The sequence below is a fragment of the Fulmarus glacialis genome, unplaced genomic scaffold, assembly GCF_000690835.1.
Source record: "Fulmarus glacialis isolate BGI_N327 unplaced genomic scaffold, ASM69083v1 scaffold21450, whole genome shotgun sequence".
NCBI lineage: Eukaryota > Metazoa > Chordata > Aves > Procellariiformes > Procellariidae > Fulmarus > Fulmarus glacialis.
In genome coordinates this window covers 17576-33695 of record NW_009188684.1, presented here as the reverse complement: position 1 = coordinate 33695, position 16120 = coordinate 17576, and the positions used below count along the sequence as shown (strand labels likewise).

At 37.6% G+C, this 16120-nt stretch overlaps 1 protein-coding gene across 1 annotated transcript; it reads left to right on the top strand.

Annotated features, from left to right (window-relative positions):
• Positions 1–586: 586 nt before the first annotated feature.
• LOC104078057 (CD166 antigen-like) lies at positions 587–15803 on the top strand. The gene is made up of 8 exons (XM_009579557.1): positions 587–693; positions 1596–1731; positions 1807–1940; positions 3287–3419; positions 4177–4215; positions 4521–4638; positions 11672–11788; positions 14193–15803. Exons 2-7 carry the CDS (start codon positions 1608–1610, stop codon positions 11757–11759), a joined length of 636 nt encoding a protein of 211 aa, XP_009577852.1. The 5' UTR covers positions 587–693; positions 1596–1607; the 3' UTR covers positions 11760–11788; positions 14193–15803.
• The last annotated feature ends 317 nt before the right edge of the window (positions 15804–16120 follow it).

Here is a 16120-nt window from a genome sequence, read left to right as displayed (position 1 = left end):
AATTCAGACCCGTCACCCCTTCAATCAGTATCATGTCTCAGATCATTTATGATCTGATAAAAATCAACTAGTTTTATCAGATTTGAGAAAGTTACCCCTTATCCTTCTACCCGCCTATGCACAGTTACTGTTTAGGTAAATCTGTCCCCACCTACACAAGTCCTCCCCTGAAGACACATTCCTACCTGGCCCATAGCAAGCTACCCTCACAGCAGTCTGTGCTTCCCCTTTCAAGATGCACATACTGCTCTGTGAAGTACTCCTTCAGCTTCTTGTGCCTCCTCTGTCATTCTTTCAGCAGTACAAGGTAAAAAAAAAAGTATCCATTTGTCTAGTGATTAGTGTGGTTTTGCTCTTCCTTTTATCCTGTAATTACAGTAAAAACGTGAATGTTCTGCAGTGCCTATTTTAGAATAATTCTTTCTTCTCCCTTACTTGTAAAATTGATTTAGATTTTATTGAAGAACTGAAATCTTGAATTTAATGCTTGCAATTAGTCACATTTTCTTTCCTTGGTAAGCCTTTGAAATGGGCCAGGCATTCTGAGATGAACTTTTGTCAAATGTTCTTTCTATCCCAGATTTGGATTTGCAGCTTACTCCTAGCGGAGAGGTCACAAAACAGATTGGAGAGGCCCTGCCTGTGTCATGCACGATTTCTTCGAGTAGAAATGCAACTGTGTTTTGGATAAAGGTCAGTAATTCATCTGCTTCATGCTTCGTCTGAGTGTTCACCTCTTCATATTACTGCTGCTACTTCAGTGTTTTGGAAGGAAGTCATTCATTCATTCATTGGGCTTTCGAAAGAATATTGTTAAAATGAGTCTTTCACATATTGCTAAAAGGAGAGCTACTGACCCAAGTTGATGACTGAAAATCAGTTACTGTAATTATCGGCTCAGTTTTCAAATGGAGAGAAGTAATGCCTACTGCAAAACAAATACAACTTTTTTGAAATGGTCTATACAAGGCCCTTTGAGAATCAGATCCCTCTAAAAAGGAAAGCCCATTTGGAGGAATTTGGATTCATTAATGATTTTCTCAGAGGCAAGCTTGGTCTTGGTTCCAATAAACATAATAAAAGGACAGGGCAGGTTGAGAGACTGAATGTTAGCAGCTGGTGCTCAGTGGCTGGTGAAAAAGGTAGCTGTCAGAGATGGTGGGTTTAACTTAAACCTATACTGCTGGAAACTAAAAATAATGATACCTGATGGTTGTTTAGTAGCATGTGTTGATCTCATGGTTCCTAAAGGAGAGTTGTCTGTGTCTCAAACCGTTTGTACCACTTGTGTTTTTGTCTAGCCCACTAGGAAAGCTCATAACTAACAATCGATCACATCTATTACCTTGATTTGAAAGCAAAGTTGTTCAAGAAGAAAGGAGGTGGCTTTTATAAACCTCCAGCAGTTTCCACTTTTCATGCTGTTATGTTGCTGTCAGCTATTCAAATACAGTTATTAATGGGGGAACACTTTAAGAATGAGGCTCTAATCTACCAAAGCATGTGAAAAACTCTGTTGATAGTAGTCACATTTGTAATTTAGAGGTTAATGTATTCTGAGTTAGAATTCAGAGATTAACTCCTTACTTTATCAGGACAATACCAGAATGCAAACAAGTCCATCATTTTCAAGTCTTCAGTATCAAGATGCTGGAAACTACATCTGCGAAACTACTCTACAGGAGGTAGAAGGGTTAAAGAAAAGAAAGACACTTAAACTTATTGTGGAAGGTAAGGGAGCAGATAGCTATGATTATTAATTGTCCTTTTCAAACAAAATGGTTAACTGTAACGTTGTTCTTGTAGGAAAACCTCAAATCAGAATGACAAAGAAAACCAACACAAATAAAATGTCTAAAACAATTGTCTGCCATGTGGAAGGTTTCCCCAAACCAGCAGTGCAATGGACAGTTACTGGTAGTGGAAGCATCATAAATAAAGCAAGTATCTTTCTTACTACTTTATGCACCAAAAGATAGTGCATGGGAGATGCAATTTAAAATCGAGGAACATTTTCCAGACAGTGAGATTGAAAAAACTAAGGCTATTTCATTTATCTAAGAGAAAGTTAAGTGGTAGCTGTAGCTACATGGTACTTACATGGATGATTTCTGATGTTAAAGGTCTTTTGAATACAGCAGGTGAAGGCACAGAAGATCCGCTGGCTACAAAGCTGGAAGGAAAAAGAAAAGGTTACGAATGAAATATGTATTTCTAAGTGAGAGTACTTAGTCATTTTATCTGGGTAGTGTGAGATGTGGCAAGTACAGGTCAGAAAATACAGTCAATATAGTTCCTTGTGGGCTTTGCAGTTTTTATCCTAATTTTTATAGTTGTTTTTGTATGATTATACTTGTTTGTCACTGGAAACAGAACCATAATGCAGTCATCCTGGGGGAGAAATAAGGAGTACCCATACGCAGCAGGAAGAATACCTGGAAAATAAACAAACTAAAGTATTTTATATTGATTACCAAATCACATGCGAAGCGTTGCCACATTTTGCCTTAGCAGGGAAAATAAATGAGACATCTATACAAGCAGTCAGAGACTGGAAGTACAATGCACAGTGGTCCTGTAGATTTCATTAGTCCATTAGGTTTTGCTTTAATCCTACAGAAATTATGTATAGCTGTCAAAATTTGTCCATTTACTTGAAGTTATAGGGCAGGAATTGTCTTGAAGCTATATAAATGTTTGAAAATAATTTTCTCTGGACATTGTATTAATCTAAGAATGATGTACAGCAAATTTAAGGAACAACTTCACTCACTCTTACAGTACAGATACTGCAGGTACTACTAAATACATGTAGCTTTGCAAAATAATGCTTACTGTGGAAACAACTTGGGATGCCAGAAAGTGGAAAACTTACAGTGATTATTTTCCTTATAAAGACATAAATGAAAAACGGCAAGATGGAAAGAAATGAGAACTTAGAAGTTTGGTTTTGGGTTTTCTTTAAGAATTTTGTCACTTGGAATATTTTTTAAATAGTTGAAAGAAACAAAAGCAAATACAGAATGTGGTGAACTTTCTCAAAAATGCGTCTTTACACTTAGTACACTATACAAAATGTAGATATAACTGGATATCTTGGCCAAAGTGTTTTCTTGCAAATATTCACATTACCATTTAATAAAATAATGCATTATTTCTATTGGAAAACTGAAATGTTAGTTGAAAGTTATTTCTCTCTGAACGTTTTCAGTGTGTAATACAGGTAACGCATGTATTGTTCTTTGCATTTTTTAAGGATACTAATCTTCATTTTTTACCTTTTCAGACAGAGGAGACCAAATATGTTAATGGAAAATTCTCCAGTAAAATTGTAATTGCTCCCGAGGAAAATGTGACTTTAACTTGCATTGCAGAAAATCAGCTAGAAAGGACTGTGACCTCCCTGAACGTCTCTGCTAGTGAGTGTCTTCTAAAGACCCTTTCCTTAAAGTTGTTGTTTCACATAAAGTACCCACATTTCACACTCGTATGAAGAGTAGGTCTGCATAGTAATGTTCATACTAAGACATTTAACCTTTTTGTCTTAAGTCAAGCAATTGTAAATCCAGTCTGGATCAGTAGTGTATATAAAATTTATTGATAGCTTTCTGGACGAAGTCCCTTAGTCTTCCTGACTTTCTTGGCTAGCTATCTCATGTATGTAATATATTATTTACTTTTGTAAAAAATATTACAAAATAATATTACAACATAGTAGTTCAAAAATATTGCAAAATAATACGTTATTTACAAAGATGAAGTATTTATTTGTTACTAAATTAATATAATCTTTTAGTCCCCAAATTCCAGTTTAGTATTACTAGTATGACTTGGTTCAGAACACAAATCAGCCATACTGGGCTTTAATCAAATGTCACTTTTCAATGATGAAAGGTGGTGAGAAGCTACAGTTTGTGGAAGGGTAGCACAGAAATACTCAGTCAGAAATATTTCTGAGATTAATATTACAGGCTTTGATTAAGATTCTTCAATTGGAGATATTATAGTTACAAAGGAAAGACTTCTGCTTAAAGAGAAGATTAATTACCTTATTATTTGGCAAACACTGAATTAAGTTTCAGTGTTTCTGTCATTGCTGTAAATAGGCAATTAAAGGTGATGTTCAGGTGTAACACATCTTGTCTTTAATTGAATTTTAACATTTTTTCATTTCAGTAAGTATTCCAGAATACGATGAGCCAGAGGATAGAAATGGTATGTATGGTTTTCTATCTCCATAACCCTTTTTGTTGATTGTCTCAGTTCAAGAACCTATGTAGTGTCACTGAACAATTTTCACAGTCCTTCAAAGCTGGACTTGATTTGAAATAACTAGTGCCATGATTGACTAAGAATGTGACTTTCTTGAAGCTTTAAATGTATTTTTAAGAACAATGCCTACTTTTTAAAAATTTTTACTTTCTGACCCCTTTTCTTGTTTCTGATGGAAATTCTTTAGAAATAGTGTAATGCTTTACTTTATCATAGGTCACCTCATTAACTTCTGTTCTTTGCTTCAGATGACAATAGCGAAAAGGTTAATGACCAGGCAAAGCTAATAGTGGGGATTGTAGTCGGTCTTCTGCTGGCTGCTCTCGTTGCAGGTGTTGTCTACTGGCTCTATGTGAAGAAATCAAAGTAAGAATTTATGGAAAACTTGATACTAAATTGAAAAAAAAAAAAAATCATAAGCGGAAATGTATGTTTACCTGTTTTCCTTCCTGCAGCATTCCAGTAGTCTGAGTGGGGAAAAGTTGTTACAGTAGGTGCATTTAATAGAGAAAGGAAACCTGGTAGGTCCGATCAGCTTGTGCTAATGCTTCACAGACGCATCTCCTGAAGGTGGGACTCCAAGACTTTTCATAGATCGTCACCTGTAATGAGGTTCTGTTTCCTGACAGCCAAGTCTGTGCTGATTCTTGCATTTAAATATAGTACCTGCTACTTAATTGTGGGATGTTACCTCTGTGTGGCTTTACTGGTACTAGAAACTGTCTTCATTTAGAAGTTGGGTAGCTCGTTTGCTTTAAAAATGGAATAAATTACAGAATAAGTCTAAACCATCTCAGGGAGAAGAGAGATCCTTAATTCATTTGTTCATATATACTTTGAGATTTCTGAAGTAAAATTGGTAAAGATAGACCTTGCGTTGCTGAAAAACTAGATCAATACATTTTAGCCATCCTAGGCATAGAACAGGATTTGCCAGTGAGTCCTGCTTGCTTTCAAGTTTCTTTATTATGACACAGGCTCACTTTAGAAAATAAACTGGACAATCTCAAAAGGTAACCACGTTTCTCCATCCTTTTAAAGATGGCCATGACTCTATGCCATTTAGCCTTATCCCCATGCATTTGTCTCCCGGGAAAACTGAGGGCAGGCTTGCTCTCTGAAGGGTTCCTTACAGCTGCTTCTTAACAGGAAAGATTAAGGTAGTTATGCATAACATGCACAAATGGGTGCAGGTATAGAAGCAATCTTAAAGTTCAGTTGTTCTTTCTATGACCTTTCATTAAAGTTAGATCAAATGAGATCTAAAATACACCAGTGGGATTTTACTATGAATGTTTTCATTGTGTTTTCATTGATGTGAAAATACAAGAAGGAATTCTCCATCTGCTTGCAAATACTCTTTTTTGGATAATATGTAAGGATTTTACTCCAGCCATAACTGAGCAGGTTTTGGAAGTTTTTCAAATAAAGAATTGCTATAAATGACCCAAGCACAGAACCACATTCAGATATTATACAGGAAAAAAAAGTATTTTTTGCAAAGCTTATGCTTCTTTTGGTAGAAATTAAAAAGTACTAATGGCATTGAGCTTCTCCTCCCACACTTTGCTACTCGTGTAATAATATCTAGAATAATTTTCTTTTGTCTTTCCTTTTGAATGTGAGAATGTGGAATCATGAAACTCTGATTCACTGGTTTGGTTTTTTTTGGAAGAGGTGGTTTGGGTATAAGGAGGGCAGAGAAGGTGATGTATCTTTTCTTGGTCCATTATGTATGTGGGGAGAACTAACAAGAGTCTTAGAATATAGCATGTCCTTTGCTGACATGAGTTTATGACTTAAGATAACTTTTTTAGCTTCAAAGATAGGATACAGCGTATTCTAAATGGACAACACTTCTTTTCCTCATGCTTAACTTCTCTTCTACAAGCTTAGAGTAAAAATTAGAGCTAGAATTGACTAGACAGGTTCACTGGGAACAAAATAAAAATCCCTTTATAGTTAAATAATAGTCTTCATATTTGATACATGGTTGCTGGCCTCTGAAACCCTTAATTGATGCATTATCACTGACAATCTCCTGTTCTCAGCATACATTTAAGTTGATCTGTTGTTATCCTCCCTGCTTTCTGCATGCCATACTTGCAAGAGCAAGCAGAGTGTCAGTACCTAGTCTGACAAAGGTTTCAGCACGAATTATAGCCTAGAAATCAAAGTAGACCTTGCAAAAAGCACCTTACACCTTTAGACACAATGTGTGTCTAATCACAACCCCTCCATCTCCATACAGGCCAACAGTGTTAGTAGTTATTTTTTGAACCCACCCTTGAACAGTAACTCACCTAATCTCTATCCCCAAAGTGACGCCAAAGGAAAGTCTGAGAAGGCAGCAGCACAGAACTTTCCAAGTCTGCCGAGGCAAGAAAAACATTACTTTTTTTCATTATTGGTGTTGTGGTTTGTATAATCTTCTATTGTCTTGTCATCCACACTAAGTAGGAATTATACTCGTAGCCTTGGAATATATTCATAATAAATCACTTATATAGTTACTCACTGCCTCAGCTCCACTTGATGCAAAAGCTGATTATTGCCACATATTCTTTTCACTATGAATATTATCCCATAAATCAGGGGCTCATCTGTATTCCACATCCTGCAACCAGCCCCCTCTTGAATAAAGAGTTGAGGCTACCTACCCCAGCATGCTATGTTTCTCCTTCATCTGAGCAGAAGGCCAAAGACTTGTTTTCTGCAGATTTCTCCTTTTTCCAAAAAGGATATTTTAAACTAATTTGCACCAAACAGTATATAACTTAGCACATCAGAATCTTTCTAAAATTTTTGTGTCAGATCTCAGTCAAGTGATTCTAGGACACCCATCTTCAGTAAATCCTTCATATATGGAATTTCCACCGTTCCAGAAACACCAGAGAGTACAGCACAAATTAAAGGTTTAAAAAGAAAATAATGCACCCAGCACCCTGTATCCCTGTTCTCTAGGCATGGAAGGTTTGGGTGTGGGTTGGACCTTTGTCCCATTTTTGCTCCTTGGGTTTGGAGGTGCACAAATCTCAAGTCACATGAGGCTAGATCAAGGTTAAAGTGGTTTAAAATGCAGTGAGGGAAAATTCAACTGGGTAAACTGAAGCACAGCAGCAGTCTGAGGATTGTTCATACTCAGAGCACACCAAACTCTTGAAATTCTTAGGTCAGAGTAGTCAAGAATATTACTAGTCTCTCTGAAACTGAACACTTGAAGCATAACAATTCTGCTTTTCTGATACTTTATAGGAAACTAGCATATGAATCCAAACGTAGCTAGCCAAATACATAGGAAACTTGCTGTATGTTTTGAACAAGACTCAGGATTTTTATTGTTTTTAGTGCAATTTCCTTCCAGAGAAAAGACAAAGTTACAAACATCTCTGAAAGTGTCAGTTCATGTCACAAAACTTCTATAAAAGTAGCACAAATTAAAAAGTGGTCACTCGTTTCTTGATGACTGGAATATTTTTCTAGTATCTCTGCCTTTTTTCCTACTGATGGACGTTTGAAAATAATTAGTGGAAGGCAAGATTGGGGTAAATAGAAAGAGGTTGCAAATAATCCAGTTTTGGATGTGTAAGACCGTTAGTTCCTAGAAAATCTTTTGCAACAGTGCAGTTGAGTGTCTAACATGCCTTTCAAAAGTAATGCAAGCTTTATGAAATCCATGGCTCTTGCTTCAGCACCCAGAACTACAGCTACGAGTATTCTCTTACCTGTCATTATTGCAGGCTTGGGTAACAAGGACAAAGAGCACTGCAGATTTTCTTCCTTAAACGGTATTGAGGGTGAGGCCTAGACTTGTGAGATTAAAAGAAATCAGGAATTAAAATCCAACAATGATTTTTGAGTCATCTATATGACTCAAATGCAGTCTATATGACTCTGTATGCAGTCTATATTTACTCTACAGCAGGCAAAACAATTGAGATGGAAAATGGTCTTTATATTAAAAACAATGCTATGAACAGTATCTAAACAAAATCCATGAAACTAACGGCCCCTCAGCACACGCATACACTTCGAAGAAAACTAAAAACCTCACTTTGGTACTACTTACAGAGTGACTTTGATTAGGATTCCCTGAGGATAATTATTTTCCTGAAGAGCAAGCATAGATAAATGTAAAATACGAGTCATAATTTTAGCAAGAGCTCAGAATGATCCATGTTTTACAAATGGATTTAAAAAAAACGGTTGAGAGACATAAGTAAACTCGTATTCATACAACCCACTTCTCATTCTTCAGAACAATATGGCCAGAGCATGCTAAGGTGTGGGCTTTGTTGTGGAGCTGTAGATCATGTGAAAGTGTGTGAGACGGCCTGGGCAAGTGGGCTGTCTTGCCCTTTCCAGCAAATCCTCTGGAATATTTCCATCCATCCGGACCACATTTCCCAGCTGCTCAGACAGCATCAGGAAGTCGCTCTTGAGTTGCAAATCGAGCAAGCTGACAGTAGTTAATGCACAAAAATAGTAAGGAACAACTGTTGTGGAATGTTCAGCTGGCAAAGGACCATTTGTCCGGTGCCTCAAGTCACCTCAGGAAGTGATAGAAACCATGGTTTGAGCCATTTCTCTGTTACAAACCCCAGCCACGTCTGTCAAGCCCCGAGGATTGGTGCCATGCCAGGGTCGCGTGTTCCTCTGCTGTTGGCAGAGCACTGCCAATGGATCCCACTGCTGCAACTCAGTGCAACATTACTCTTCTGTCTCTTAATAATGCTATTTAGATAGTACTAAAAAAGGCAGCAGTATTGCTTGTGCCGAGGTGGTGAATCTGCTAGGTATCAGTATTCGGGGAACAAGAAAAGAAAAAAAAAAAAAAGAAAAAAAAAAAGGAAAAAAAAGTCAGCAAGATCACCAAACCACCAGAATTAAACTGCTGTATTCCAGTCTCAGGCACTGAGAATCTAAATCCATCTGAGTGTCAGACATGAAAAACTGCTGCTGCTTTCATTTCAAGCAAGTGGTATATTCTGTCCTCCAAAAGAGTTCTGGATTGCCTGCCTTTTAAATCTCCCATTTTCACCCATTCTGGCTTTAGGAAAATAGAGGTGACATTTTGTGAGGGGAACAGTTTCATTGAATGCAGAACTAAAATAGAACACTTTAAAAATCAAAACCTGATCGCATTGCAGAACCTCCCAGGTTTAGTCACTAAACAATTTTAACCTCATCAAGGACCAGTAATACTAGTTACAGTTCTCTCTGCTGTTAAGTGTCAGGCCATGTGAAATTCAGTCTGCTTTGGGCACTGTAAAACTCTTGATAAGAGGCCAAAAAAAAAAGGCCCACACTGAGCCATGCCAATAGTCTATCCAGTCCACTCTCTTGTCTCCGAGAGCAGACATAAGCGGTTACACGAGGGCAGATGTGCGTGATACTTCTTTCTCGCCTCCGACTCATTTCAGCTCAGGTAATTGCCCGAGTCCAGATTCTTTTTCCCTACTGTCTCCAATTTTGTAAGACTTATTTATGGAAAAGGCTTATTAGCCACGTGACAAGCCAAATCCTGTGCTCAACCTAAAACAAACATATTTTTAATTGGAAAAAAAAGAAGTTTTTTAATTTTTAAGGGATGTGTTTGTTTGAGGGTTTGTTTCTTTTTTACTAGGCTTAAAGAGGTTTGTGAAAGATTATTAAGATCACAGAAGGTCAATCTCTACCAAAGCATTGAATTTTCTTCTTCATTGCATCCTACATCCTTTCCTGCTGTGCACATCACGTGTTTCAGGTTTTGAATACCGGAAGAAGGTTGCTGCACAATAGAAATTTACCCCTGTAGAACAAGTTACTTTGTGATATAATCTCAGCATTTTAAAAATTAAATTTGCCTGCAATAAGCAGAAGTTTGGATCTTTGCAGTAAGTGGGTTTTCAGCACAGACACCTTGCTGTCAGCCACACAGACATAACAGAAGCACTCTAAACCCAACAGTAAAAGGTAAATGCAGCTTTGAAGCATTAAAACTTAGAGGTACTCAGGAAATAACCTACTCTAAAACCGAAAAGATTTTAGAATGGTCCCATTCAGCGTAATCGGTGGGATTTTGGGCCCAGAATCCCATGCCCCCCGGCACTCCACCGCACACGCTGCTCCCCAGCCCCGAGAGCAGCATTTCAGCAGGGCTCCCAGAGGCGTGGAGGGTTAGGTGTGCTTGCACCCCATCAGAAGCTCTTCTGAGACAAGGACTAAACTGTACTCTCTTAGCAGTACCGTTGAAGGCTGCTTCAACTCAGGGCACGCATAGTGCTGAGCCACTGCTAGCGGCCTTTGCTCAGATGGAGGATGTGCACAGAAACACTCCACTAGCAAGTGTTTAGATCAGCGGGTTTGGGAGGTACATACCTGCATGGTGTCAGCGTGACATGTCACACTATCTTGCTAACCTGTGTCTTCATTGTATTTTGCAAGTCGGTATCACTACGGGTCTTTACCCTGAAGCAAGGGTGAGCATATGCATGAATCTGTCACAACAGACGTTACTTTTCTGTAAGGGGAAACAAATTATCCATAGAGAAAATAAGTATACAGTATCTGCTTTGACACAAGGGATTCGCTTTGTCCCACTCAAACACATTTGCCCATTTACATTTTAAAAATTGCGGCCTTCAAAACGTTATCGCAGCACTGCAGGAATCTTTCACCTTGGCAGACAGTGAGGCTTCTCACACATTAAATGAACGGCTTAGTGGTTTTATTGTGCTAAGCTAAACTAAGCACTTAACTCATTAATTCATCTCCACTACTTGCCTTAAGGAAGACCTGCTATTTTAAATGAGGCATACCTCTTTTTCCCCGCCCCCCAAACATGTACACAATCTCTTCTTTACCCAAGCTTGTCAGTCGTAGCCAGCACAGATCTGGAAGCCAGAGTGGGTTTTTTCAGTGTTGCCGGAATTTTCATTAATTTCTTTACAGTTAAAGAGTTTCCGTTTGGCACGGGCTCTGAAAGTCAATTACTACAAGTACACAAAAGATTGCTATGTTGATCAAGATATCTTAGGCACACTTGCAATGTTTTAGTATGCCTTAAAGCAAACTCTTGTTTATTGAAACAAGCTACACAATTAATTTGTCAAGAAACATAGATCTGCACAACTGGTTTAACCTTACTAAATGTCTGCTAGCTCCGAACGATTCTGAATTCCTCAAGAAGTAAAACACACGTACACAGCCCTACCGCAATACTTCCTGCGGTACTAACTCCAGTGGGGGATCTGGTGCTGTTGGTCTATTTACAGACATATGCAAGCCTATTGCTCCGCTCAGACCAGAACTGTAAGAATTTTATGTATTACTGAGAGAGGAGGAGGCAGTGTCATGAATGTGAGGATGGAACAAAGTGCTGTAGACACGTAAAAATGACCTTAATTTTTCATTATAGGACAGCATCAAAACATGTAGACAAAGATCTTGGAAATATAGAAGAAAACAAAAAACTAGAAGAAAACAATCATAAATCTGAAACTTAAGAGACAAAACGTGTCAGTCATCATTCCAGGTAAGCGTTTCATATTGAGCGTTTAACATTCTTTGTTCACCCTTTCTCTCTAGGAATCTGTGTCTAGCGATCACAGTGATAGCTTGGAGTCAGTTGCTCACCTTTCATAGGTTAGGCAGTGGAGTGATTTTGAGTGGTGTAGTATTAGGACGGACAGACTCAAGCCCCTGGCCAGTTAAGAATTCATACCTGCATACGCACATATTAAAGCAGCCTGACATTTAGACATAACTTAGTACTTGACTTTATTTTAATCCACATACTTGGGGAAATGAAAATACAAATTTGTATAATATATCACTGGGGTTGGGGGGGTGTGTGTATGTATGTATATGAAGAGTATGTTTAAGTATAGTTTAGAAGGTTTTGAGTTATGACTTGAAATGTTCACAGGAACCTTCTTCCCTTAGTGGAAGCAACAGTTTCTAAGTCTGTAGTCAGCTTTATTCATCATCACTGCAAGAGGCATGAAACTTTCCTTAGAACAAAATCATTCTTTTACTCAACATTTCACATACTGATACTGTTAGCAATTTTATCCTGGAAAGAGACACTGTATATTAAGTTAGTAACAATGCAACAGGTATGAAAGTTTCCCCAACTGAGATCTGTATGAAATAAACTGTATACAAATAATTAGATAAATGCAGAAGTTCTGTTAGGAATTACAGGAGCATTACAAAGCACCAACAGCACCACCCGGTGTTCGCATATATATACACCACTGCTGCATATATATGTGCCACTGCTGCATCTCTCCCCTTAGTACCCAAAGGAGGGGTTTAGACCATTTTTCTGACCAACTAAGGCCGTTTTAAATTAACACTGTGGTAGCACAACAGTGTGGAAACCAGCTAACCATATTGAGGTTTCTTGAGTTAGTCATCAACTGTTCTTAAAAATGAGAGTAGCAAGTGTTCAGTGGTGGTGCACTGTGAGTGGAATTACCACATTTCATGTTTAGATTGTCCAGCTCTGTCCCAGGTCTGGCAGAGACTCAGGAAAAAAAGGAGAGTTTATCGCTTGTGGGAGAAGGGGCAGGCAACTCGAGAAGAGTACAGGGATCTCGCTAGGTCGTGCAGAGAGGAAATTAGAAAGGCAAAAGCCCAGCTGGAACTCAACCTGGCCACCGTCGTGAGAGACAACAAAAAATGTTTTTACAAGTATATTAATGACAAAAGGAGAGCCAAGGAGAATCTCCATCCTTATGGGATGCGGGGGGGAACGTTGCCACCGAAGTCGAGGATAAGGCTGAGGTACTTAATGCCTTCTTTGCCCCAGTTTTTAATAGTCAGAGCAGTTATCCTCAGGCCACTCAGCCCCCTGAGCTGGAAGGAGGTTGTAGCGAGGTGGGGGTTGGTCTCTTGGTCTCTTCTCCCAAGTAACCAGCGATAGGACGAGAGGAGATGGCCTCAAGTTGCGCCGAGGGAGGTTTAGACTGGACATTAGGAAAAACTTCTTTACTGAAAGAGTGGTCAGGCCTTGGAACAGGCTGCCCAGGGAAGGGGTGGAGTCACCATCCCTGGAAGTATTTAAAAAACGTGTAGATGAGGCGCTTAGGGACATGGTTTAGTGGGCATGGTGGTGTTGGGTTAACGGTTGGACTTGATGATCTTAGAGGTCTTTTCCAACCTTAATGATTCTATGATTTTAAAAGTTTCTTATTTAAAGACAGCTCTCCTTGTTAATAATTTCAATATGTTAGTATTGTCTGAAATTTTAAAGTACAAGGCACTATTTTTGCACTAAATATTCAGAATTCACGAGGTAGCATGATTATATAGTATATAAAGAGATGGAGTCTTGCTGTATGCACTTTGCTAGCACTATTACTGTTTTACTAGTTTGAAAGAGGGAATTGGGAATACCAAAATTATGCCCTATGAATGATTTAAAAATGGAAAATAAATTTGGATCTTGAAAAAGTTGCAGTGTAAATACCCAGCATTTCTACTGCAATTCTGTGGGAAAACTCTGTAGTCTTCCTGGTTAGGGCTTGCTTTGTATTTTTTTTCTGGACCTGGTACCTTCGCAACATTGCAATATTGAGGTGATTAGATGGAGCTGAAGTTAGCTGCGGGTATTTATTGAATATAGGAGTTAAAATAACATCGTGTGCCTTCAGTGCAATCTTTTACTCCAGTTATTTTATTTCTTCAGATCAGTAGATCTACATAAAGAAAAGCTTATCCGTAAATCCATTACTTACCAGATAAACTTAACTGGATTTACCGGGAACAATATTGCAACAGCTATTCTTATCATGAAAGAAAGTGTTCTCATCATTGAATGGCAGAAGAAAGCACTATTCACGTAGCTGTTTATTTGAAGGTTAGATACTGAGTAGTTATTTTGGTTGACATATTTGAAAATGTTTAACTGGCTTTATCTTTCATATTTTCAGAGAATACATATAGACCAATTGAAGCATGAACGTGGATTGTATTTAAACATATACAGAGAAGTGACAGCTATTCATGGTTCAAGTATTAAACAGATCATACTACCAAGTTTTCAAAGGATTTTAGACACAATTATCTCAAGCTGAAAAAAACCCCACAAACTAATTTTGGCAACAGCCATGATAATAGGTCACCATGTTGTGTTCTGTTTGAAATATTTTTTTGTAAATGTCTGCACTGAAGATTTCTTTTTGTTTGCCTTTATGTAAATTTTTTACGTAGCTATTTTTATACACTGTAAGGCTTTGTTCTGGGAGTTGCTGTTAATCTGATGTATAGTGTAATGGTTTTATTTCAATTGTTTTTATGACACCCTTTGAGCAGGTACATGTCTAATTCTGATTGTTATCAGTGAAGCCTCTGCTTTGTAGCAAGTACCTAGAGTGTAAGATTGTCTTAAAGGAAAATGTCAAGCTCCTTTTTCATTCTTTGAAATGACGGTAGAGAGGAAGGGTGACAGCTGTGACAAGAATAAACTAAATTGTTAATAAAAGTGAACATTTAAAAATCCATGCAAAGCTAGACAGCCGCAAAGGGAATAAAGAGTTTCCACGGAGAAGGCTGGGTATTGAGCAAGGAACACAATGAAAAATTCCTAGCCTACGTACAGACAGTGGCTAATAATCCTGTTCCTCTAAAGCAAGACACACATTTTACTGATACATTATCAGTCATCTTTCATGTTAGAATTAGGATAAGGAACTGGAATTCTGGATTAATTTTGATTCCTTTATGTTATCCGCTGCCTTAAAGTACTTTTAAGTACCTTTTCTTCATTTCAAAAAGATACCAGTGCGAATTGGAAACTTTTTTTTAAAAAGTGGTCATATCAAAGCTGCATTTTTTTTCCCACAAAAAAAGAAAATATATATATATATTTTTTGTGTGTTTTTGTTAACTATGCTACAGATATTGAATGCACCTTGAGATAATTTTAGTGTTTTTAACTGGTACCTAATTTATCAAACAGTACATATAATTGTAACAATGAAACGTCTATGTATCTTTAGTTACATTCAAGTTTGTAACTTTATAAACATGTTTTATGCGTGAGGGAATTTTTAGAATGGTACTGATAAGAAAATGTTTTAGGGTAAATGGCCAATAGAAAGGTGTACTCAAGGGAGAGAAGTTTCATCTTACGCGGAAGGTTATTTTCTGGAAGAAAGTAACAGGAAGCTTTGATGGAGAGGAACGGTAGAGTAAGCAGAACATCAGGTTTCCATTTACAAAGATCCAGGGAAAAAGTAAGTTTTTATAGACTGGTAGGCAAAAATAAATGAATAAATAAAAAGAAAAAGATGGACGTGAGGAAATGTATTTTGCCACTTTTGCATTATTTAGAGGGAAGAAAACACTGTTACTTGTAAATTTGTAAAATGTTAAATGTCTGGGCAGTAGTGACTGATGTCTTAATAAAAGCTTCCTGTAGTGCATTGGCATGGATTAAATACATCAGATGTCCTATAAACTCTATGCTGTATAAAATATTGGAGGGAAATCCTGTTACATGCCTCTAAACTTTGATTTGTTACTGTTTTATTTGGCAAAAAGAAAAAAATTATAATCTTGGTTAATATTTAAACCAAAGTAAAATGGGGGAAAAACCAAAGTAATTTGTTTTGCATGGCTAAGCCATTCTGTTATCTCTGTAAATATTGTGATTTTTTTCTTTTTAGAATTTTGTTAAAAAAATTCTAAAATTTTTAAACACCTGTTTTTCCAAAATAAAACGTGAACACACAAAAAAGTTACTTTATATACAAATATATCTTTTTCTTTTGGTGCGAGAACACTGCCAAGCGACACAGTTTTTAAAAAAACCCACAGGGCGTGACTCTACACAGGAAAAGTTGCAACCCTGTGAAAG